Raw genomic sequence first — 8,878 nt, 5'->3', positions numbered from 1 at the left:
GGAATATACTCTCTACGAAACAAAGAGAAAGAACTGTTGAGCCGAACACTGGTAAAAAACTCGATCAGAAAATAAGATAGCAATCAAATGGATTTTAGACCTCGCCTGGTTTCAGCAAAAATGGATTTTTTTTTATATTTTTGGTAAAAAGAAAATTATAAATATTTTGCATCGAAATTTTCCTTAAACGCAATCAAGGAAAGGCTGATATAAGGATGAAAAAGGATGCGTTTGCAAGCAAAACTGAACTCCAGTAAGAAAAACCTATGCACTCACAATGAGTGGCCGACCTTAATTCTTCGAAAACGATGCCGATACGCTGTTGCCATAGAGTCTTAACATGGTAATGAACATTATATGGTCTAAATTAGACGACACGGACACGGAAAATATGTGGTTTCAACAGAACCGTGGTACTGGTCACACAGCTTATGCAACAATCGCCCAATTGCGAACATCTGCAGTCTTATTGAATCACCCTATATTTTCTATATTTTGAGAAAATTTATTTCTGACCTGGTGCCAAATAATACAAATTTCGCATGGTTTTTGCTCTCTACACGCAAAAGTTTCACACCCGTATTAAAAAATCATGTTTAGTCAAGTGACAGGCAAATACAATCAGCATGATAGTAAACATAACATATCCATGACAATTGCGTAATTACTGAAGTAATGTTGAAACAAGTTGGACAAATATGGACTCTCAAAGTCAAGTGCTCATTAACTAAAGCACCACGAAAAGAGATTATCTAACAATTAGCAAGCAGTGACCAATCGAGGCTATGAAACAAAAATCAGTGGCACACGATAATACAATAAGTATCCAATTTGAAAAAATAAAATAAATAAATAAAGATAGCTGTGACACTAGAAAAAAACTAAATAAATAAAGAAGCTAGGCTTGGCACCAAAAAAAAAGCATAGCGCAAAGCAACAAGCGGATAAGTAAAAGTAAATATATTACAAGCGCTGCCGTGATTTTGGAGACAACGCACGCTTACTTTCGCCACTTAACGTGCCGAATCACGCGCGCCGCACTGCTGACCAGCTGTTTTGATTACCTGGTCGATTGACGCGTCAATTTCTCAGCTGCGAAGTGTCCAAACATATTCGCATACGTCCGTATGAATGTGTCGTCGATAAACGTTCAGCTCAAGGCAATGGAGCAGCTTGTTAACTCGCCACGAAAGGCACACGCTTTACCGAATTGCCCCGCTTATAAGCGAATTAGCAAAGTTATTTGCAAAAGAAGCGTGACGCGTCTGACAACTCGCAATGGCGCACTTCAGTGCTGGTGCTATAACGTCACACAGGCAGCGAAATGGGCTCGCCGAATGGCTACCGGGTGCGCTTCACCGCTGCGCCATGGTCAGTCAACGTTCGGCCGTGGAGAAATGCGCGAGTGTCCGAGACAACAGTAAATGATCAGTTGTTTAAGTGAAAAAGTGCTAACATAGAGTTCCGTGCGACCAGACAAAGGTTCAAGACGAAATGCATACCAAAAACCTACTCTACGCCTTGCTGTTAGCGGGCACCCTTATCGCGTTTCGTCCACCTGCAACGCAAGCTGCATACGAAGTGAACTTCCTGCATTTGAAAAGTGAACCAGCTGTGATTATACGACAATCGCAGAATACCTTCATACAATGGGTGCTATCACTGCTGCCCAATCGGCCATCTATACTGGGAGGCCCAAGCATCACAACGACTACAGTAGCGCCGGATGTGTTGGTGAGCACAACAGAGTTGCCACCACAACCTCAACCAGCTACCGCCACGCCTGCCGCAGTGACCACCACCACCGCCGAGCCGACGACCCTAGCTACAGCGAGCACTACAACCACCACCACTGCGGTGCCCAGCACCACACCTGCGCCGCCACCGATCATACTCAATCCACCACGCAATTGCACAGAATGCGTCTGCGGCATCGCCAACACACAGAAACGCATTGTTGGCGGACAGGAGACCGAGACCCATCAGTATCCTTGGATGGCTATGCTGCTCTATGGTGGCCGCTTTTACTGCGCTGCTTCGCTCATAAATGATCAGTTCTTGATCACTGCTTCACACTGCGTTTACGGTTTTCGTAAGGAACGCATTAGTGTTCGCCTGCTGGAGCATGATCGCAAAATGTCAAACTTTTTGAAGATCGATCGCAATGTGGTGAATATCACGACTCATCCAAAGTATAATGCGCGTACATATGATAATGATATCGCCATCATACAGTTGGATAAGCCTGTGGAGCTGACAGAGCTATTGCATCCAGTCTGCATGCCTACGCCGGGCAAGTCATTCAAGGGTGAGACGGCAATTGTGACTGGCTGGGGTGCTATTAAGGTGGGCGGACCAACCGCTGACACACTGCAGGTGAGTGCTATTTAAAATTAGTGGATCACCAGAGAAATGAGCTACATACTTAAGATAGTTTGGTTACAAAAAGTTATAGGCAACTTTTGTCATCCAAAGATTTTGTTTTGTACGTTGTTTTCATAAACGTTAGTTTCTTAAATTTATTCCACTTCTGAATTTTGGAAAACGAATCCAAATTTGAATAGGTATTTTTGACTGTTTTATTGCGCGGCTTTTGAAAACTCACATCTATCAGCTGTTGTGATACCACTACCACGTCTAGAAATCTCGCAACCCCTTGCTTATCCTTTGGAGTCTCCGGGGAACCACCCCATATTGGTGGTGAAGAAATAACGAGCTAGATTTCAAAACAGTTACAGAGATGATGAGCAATTTTCTGTTTACAGCTATTGCAGCATTTGTGAAATGCTATCCCGAGCTCGTTGAAGCTCCAATAGTATTTCGTTGATCCTCTCTCAATAAATCTGTATATGATTCGAGTCATTTTACAATTTAGCCTCGGTCAGGCTAGCCAGGAGATTCGTGATGTGGTTCTGTATATACATTTTCCATTTGCCAGGGCATAGGCCAATTCTTCCAAAAGACGCTTGCAAGTGACAGGTGAAGTGACTCAAATTTCCGCTTAAATTCAACTTGGCTGTCAATGAAAGTTAAAACATCTTTACCAATTTTATCTGTTCCGAGTTACTTACAGCCTCCATAATAGTTGAAACCTTATCCTGGAAGGCTCACCGTTGTCCGATATCCGAAAAAGCAATTTAAGAGAAATCACCTTCCTCCTCATTTTCCCTACTAGCTCCAAGTCACGAGTAACTCTGATAACTTCAAGACTACTAGGTTGAGTACAGAAGTTTTCCCCCACTAACCAGAGCCTGTAAAATAACCAAAGTTTATTGTTACAAAGGGCATCTCTATCTCCTGACTCACCAGTGCACATAAAAAGCGGATGCATATTTTTTAAACTGCCTTGGAGAAATACTAGACCATTCAGAAACCAGAGCTACGTTTCTATAAACAAAGTATGTGTGTATTCTTTAAATCAATGGAAGAGATTAAAGCTTTATACATTAGGTGTCCCGCCATGCTGTATATTACGTGGTGCCACGTCTTGGAAGTTGTGTAGAGGATAAGCGTTCAATGTAGGCTTCTTTGTTGAGGATTTGGAAACTCCACAAAGTGAATTGAAAAACCCTCAGAAAAAAATTTGATACATGACATGCACTGTCAGGTTCGACCTCTATCTCTCTTCTTTTCGATTTCTATTTGAATATAAGGGAATGTAACAAGCCAGCATCGTCTTTTCACTTTCAATTACACTAACTTTATGATCAGTTATATTTCTCTTGATTCTAAAAATTATTTTAATATGTAATTGTCCATAAATTTTTTTTCTATTTCTTCTCTACAGGAAGTTCAAGTGCCCATTATGTCGCAAGAGGACTGTCGCAAATCACGCTATGGGCCAACGCGGATCACAGATAACATGCTCTGCGCTGGCTTCGATGAGGGCAAGAAGGACTCCTGCCAGGGAGATAGTGGAGGACCGCTGCACGTTGTGGCGCCAGGTACCCGAGAACATCAAATTGCCGGCGTGGTATCTTGGGGCGAGGGCTGTGCCAAGGCTGGCTTCCCAGGCGTTTACGCACGTGTCAATCGCTATGGCAGTTGGATTAAGATGGTGACAAGAAATGCTTGCCTCTGCCATTCGGAGACGAAGAAGATAAAGAAACTTTAAGGGGGGAGGAAGCGGGGCAAAGACGTGAATGATTTCGAAAGTTTGTGCAGCGCATAGAAAGCGGCTTGTGGGTGGGGCGGTTATACTACTTGTATTTTTATGTAGGTCAGCTTAGCTGTAGTTTGTGTAGGCCTAGGCTAGTTTTCACATTTTTCGCTTATTTGTTTTATTTATTTATTGCTTTTAATAAACAACATGAATTATAATTGCGACTTTCAAATGAAGCCGGATTTCGCAAAGCCGATTTTTCGTTTCGTTTTGACCAATTTGGGAACTTTCCTTCCAGCTGTGGCCTGTCTTCGCTGCTACTTTATTTTTCTTTTTATGAATATTGCCGCTCTAAATGCGCTTCGTTGTTGTTGTTGTTGCTTGTCCGTCACGGCACGCATGAATTGGCCCACTGCACCCAACTTGCATATCAATTAATCCCAACGGCAGCCAGTTTTATTTGAGAAAGTTGTTTGAAATGCAGTCGCTGTTGATGGCGGAGGATCTGCATGGCCATCGGACGATTTCTCAACTAACAAGCTGCGCCTAAACCAGCTGGCCAAGTGGCTTAAAAGAAATGGCTTTTCAGCACAGTTCACCTCATTGACTTCTGCGCACATCGCTGGCAATCAGTTGCTGCACTCTGCTGCATCTTAACGGTTCATAACGGTGAATTTTGGTGGCTCATAATTTTTGCGGCAAATATGGCTAAACAATTCTGCTTGCTTGCCGCACTAGTCTGTGCGCTAACTGCAATGCAGCTGGCCGTCGCTTCAGATGCACCAGCAAAAGATGTACCACCGACCGATGCAACACCAACCGCCTTGCGGCAGGATAATTTCATCGAATGGATCACTTCAATACTGCGTCCGACCACCACAACGTCCAAACCCAACGTACTGGCAACGACTACACCCACCACACCAAACCGCAACTGCGCATCCTGCAGCTGCGGCACCATCAACAAGTTCCACCGCATTGTAGGCGGCATGGAAACCGAGGTAAATGAATATCCTTGGATGGCAATGTTGATGCGGCGCGGTGACTTCTACTGTGGCGGTACGCTGATCAACGATCAATATGTGCTGACCGCAGCGCATTGTGTGCGGGGCTTTAATAGGCGCATCGTCTCCGTGCGTCTACTCTCACACAACCGCACCGATGGGCGTGTGAACACAATTGATCGCCAGCTGGATTCTATTATAGTGCACGCTGGTTATAGTGGCAGGAATTTGGATAATGACATCGCACTATTGCGTTTCACCGAACCACTTAAGTTGCGCGAGCCGCTGCGCCCAGTTTGTCTCGCTGAGGCTGGCAAGACATACGAGGGCGAAATGGCTGTAGTCACTGGCTGGGGTGCGGTGAAGGAGGGTGGCTTCATCGCGGATCGCTTGCAGGTGAGCTGACGATTGGGTAGAATCGCTGACCAGACCTAATTTTCGCATCTTTCAGGAAGTGCAAGTTCCCGTCATGTCGCAGAAGACCTGTCGCAAGAGCAAATATGGCGCCGATCGTATTACGGATAACATGCTTTGCGCTGGCTACACTGAGGGCGGCAAAGACTCTTGCCAGGGTGATAGCGGTGGGCCGCTACATGTAAGCCACAATGAAACGAAGACTTATCAGCTGGCTGGCATTGTATCTTGGGGTGAGGGTTGTGCACGTCCGAATGCACCCGGCGTCTATACGCGTGTCACGCAGTACTTGGATTGGATTGAGCAGCGCACACGTGATGCTTGTAAATGTCAGGCAACAGCGGGAGGTGGGGGTGCTGGCGCGGGCGCGGGTGAAGGCAGTAGTAGTACTGAAAGTGTAGGAGCACAGACTAGTAGCACGGTAGGTAGTAATCAAAGCGGAGCAGACGTCACTAGCACTGCTGCTTCTGTAGCAAACAAAAATTGTAACGCTGTAGAAAGTTCTGGAATATGAGAAGACGAGCAAATGTTTGGAGAAAACGTTTTTAGGTAGGAATGTTAAAAATATAAAACTGTAATATGTAGTAGAGTTGCTGAAGTGGTATGAGCTAGAAAGTTCATTTAAGAAAAAGCGGAGCCAATCAAAGCGTGATAGACATGAGCTAGAAACATTTGAGATCATAAGTTTAAACAGAAAAAAAATCATATCTCAAAGAATTTTGAAAAAGAGTAGAGAAAACAAAGGAGTTGCTAAGGTAGGTAATTAAGAGTCAGTGGGGCTAAGAAGGTTCGAGAACGGAATCGGGAAAAATATATACGAAAAGGAGCACTAATAAGTGTATGGATTGGGGTGGGTCTTAAGCATTTTGAAATCATGTGGCACCGCTTAATTTCGTTTTACGTACAAAATAGAGACATGCACGAAAATATAAAAATGTTTGAAAAAATTTTTTTTTAACTTTATAAAATTTTTAATCAGCCTTTTTTAAGGTTTAAAAAAGTTTAAATTTCAGCCATGGCAGCGACCCCTAAAAATGTTTGTGAAAATTTAAAATTTTCTTAAATGTCTTTTTGTATGTACGTAGAACAAAATAAGGGGGTGCCTCATACAAAATTTAGATGATGATATTTTAAGGAGCACCCTTGTATGCATAATTTATAGTTTTTCGCTTTTAATGAATTTTGAATTTTGTGCTACTTGAATGAAATAATAGAGAGAATAAAAGCGAGCTCAGTAAGCGCGTCTATAAGAAAGAAGATTTTAGATATTTTATAAGTAAATTATTTATGCATTTATATTTTTGAATATGGATACAATTAAATAAAAGAATACTCGTTTTTGAAAAAAAACTAGACTGAGTTAAGCCTCACTCTAGAAAAAAGAAGCCAGCAAACACACAAATATTAGACTGCGCTGCAAGTATAGCAAAGAGGGGTGATGCCCTCACTTACAAGAGTCCGAAACTGGCAGCAATATGCAGATCTCTGATTGCACAAAGGTGATAGAGCAAATATTATTCGCTGATCAAACCTACAGAAGCTTTAGAGTATATTACAGCTTCCTAAAGAATGTCAAGGTCTTTTGAAATCCTAGGAGTAAAAATAAGTATCCCAAGAAGTAATCCTTAGTGGAAATCTCTAAGCAAACGATTTTTAAATGATGTTAAGACGTAAAGGCTTCTACTTGATTTCCAAGACGTCGCAATTTTTTATATGAGTCTAGAGAAAAGGCCAAGAATTTCTTAAAGCTAAATAAGCCAAAAGGATCGAAGAGAATACATTTTAATGAACTAAGAAACGTTCCCTGACTTAGAGTGTCTTTACCCAAATCTCCAACTGGTTCGTAAGTAGATTGGTAAATGGACCGAAGGTACCAAGGAATCTCCAGATTGCTAGCAGAAATCCATTTTCAAAGCTTTTTTCTACTGTAAGTTTTAATTACTTGTTCATCTCCCAGTCCTAGCGATTTAATTCAATATCATATTCCATCCTGATTTCCTTTCGAAAATTCAGGGTCTATGGACGGCAGCTAAGCTATTTTCCGCATCTTAAGCGTATAAGCACTTTGCACATTCCCTCAACAGCTTAGCTGATCACACCTTAGACGGAACAATTTATGAACGAGCGCGAGCGCGCGCGTCTCCAAGGTGACGATCGATTTATGGCAGCTGTCAATCGACACTGTGATTGCAACGTTGCACACTATGCGCGCATACATTCATGCAACGCGCAAAGCCGATTAGCTTTTGGCTTAAGTTTTTGATTTGATTTTCGATTATATGGTGAAGAAATTACATTTCGGATTACAAATACCAGGTATTAAAATTTGAGATTTTCTATTTCGAGTCTAACAGCGTTGGCATTGGAGGCTGTCAAATCGATTTTACTGATTGCGTTGGCGTATGTGGGTGCAAGAAAATGAAAGAAATTTTATGAAGGAAATTTACAATAAACTAAGAGTAAGTAGCATAGCTGCAGTTGTGGCAAAAGCAGCTGTATGCAGTAAGAAATTAGACGCTGCTAGTCAATCGGCAGCATGTCGAGCTGCAATGCGATCGCTGCAAGGTTGTAAATTGTGTACTTAAATAGCCTTTTGACGCAGTCAAGTATTGTGGGTGGCATTTTTATGGAATTTTATTGGGTGTACTTTTGTTTTTGGTAAGATGGCAATTCTTTTTATAGTAGACTTTAATACTTTGTATTGCTTGGGGTATTTAAATTTAAAATAGTTTCTTATTTGCTGGCACTTTTATGTGTGAAATTTTTGAAGCTAGTTTGTTTATACTCAGACCTTGTTTTTATAAAATAGTCTCCTTAGTATTAGTTCACAGATTATACTCGCTGTTGGGCTTATATGAGTTAGACTTTCGGAGAGACTGTTCTTTTCTATGGTGTATAGTAGATGCCATCACATCCAATCATTCTCAGAGACCTCATCTATATATGCAATTATAGTTCAGCCGCCAAAGTCTTGGAAAATTTTCCGGAAACAAAATTTTAAGTGAACTTAAAGTAGCAACATAATTAAATACATATATGCCAGCTGCTTTGTTTTGAAAACCTCGCATACTGGTCTAAGGAAGATTAAAGCTTTTAGATCCATTTGCTTGCTCAAAAAAGTGCCACTGCGTGAATAATTTTGCAGCATAATCTAACAAAAAAAAACTTCAAACAACTACAGAGCTTACTTTTGCAGCATTTAAACGACTTAAAGTTAAAAGGAAAAACACAAAATAAATTTCGAAAAAAAAATCCAAAATTACATTTAAACACACCCTAATTAACGTAGGCACCAATTCAAAAAAGATTTCAAAAACAGCTGAAACTCGAACAAAAGATGTCCAACTTGCGAGAAGCT

At 41.7% G+C, this 8,878-nt stretch overlaps 2 protein-coding genes across 2 annotated transcripts; both read left to right on the top strand.

Moving 5' to 3' along the window:
• Nucleotides 1–1,396: 1,396 nt before the first annotated feature.
• On the top strand, nucleotides 1,397–4,214 carry LOC108377943 (trypsin-1-like). Its single transcript, XM_017634242.1, has 2 exons — nucleotides 1,397–2,376; nucleotides 3,788–4,214. Exons 1-2 carry the CDS (start codon nucleotides 1,495–1,497, stop codon nucleotides 4,112–4,114), a joined length of 1,209 nt encoding a protein of 402 aa, XP_017489731.1. The 5' UTR covers nucleotides 1,397–1,494; the 3' UTR covers nucleotides 4,115–4,214.
• A 592-nt stretch (nucleotides 4,215–4,806) lies between these two features.
• On the top strand, nucleotides 4,807–6,034 carry LOC108377942 (trypsin-1-like). The gene is made up of 2 exons (XM_017634241.1): nucleotides 4,807–5,502; nucleotides 5,558–6,034. The coding sequence occupies exons 1-2, from the start codon at nucleotides 4,807–4,809 to the stop codon at nucleotides 6,032–6,034; spliced, it is 1,173 nt and encodes a 390-aa protein (XP_017489730.1).
• The last annotated feature ends 2,844 nt before the right edge of the window (nucleotides 6,035–8,878 follow it).

The sequence above is a fragment of the Rhagoletis zephyria genome, unplaced genomic scaffold, assembly GCF_001687245.7.
Source record: "Rhagoletis zephyria isolate East Lansing unplaced genomic scaffold, Rhagoletis_zephyria_1.1 Rzeph_scaffold_13033, whole genome shotgun sequence".
Lineage (NCBI taxonomy): Eukaryota > Metazoa > Arthropoda > Insecta > Diptera > Tephritidae > Rhagoletis > Rhagoletis zephyria.
This window is presented reverse-complemented; position numbering and strand designations above follow the sequence as displayed.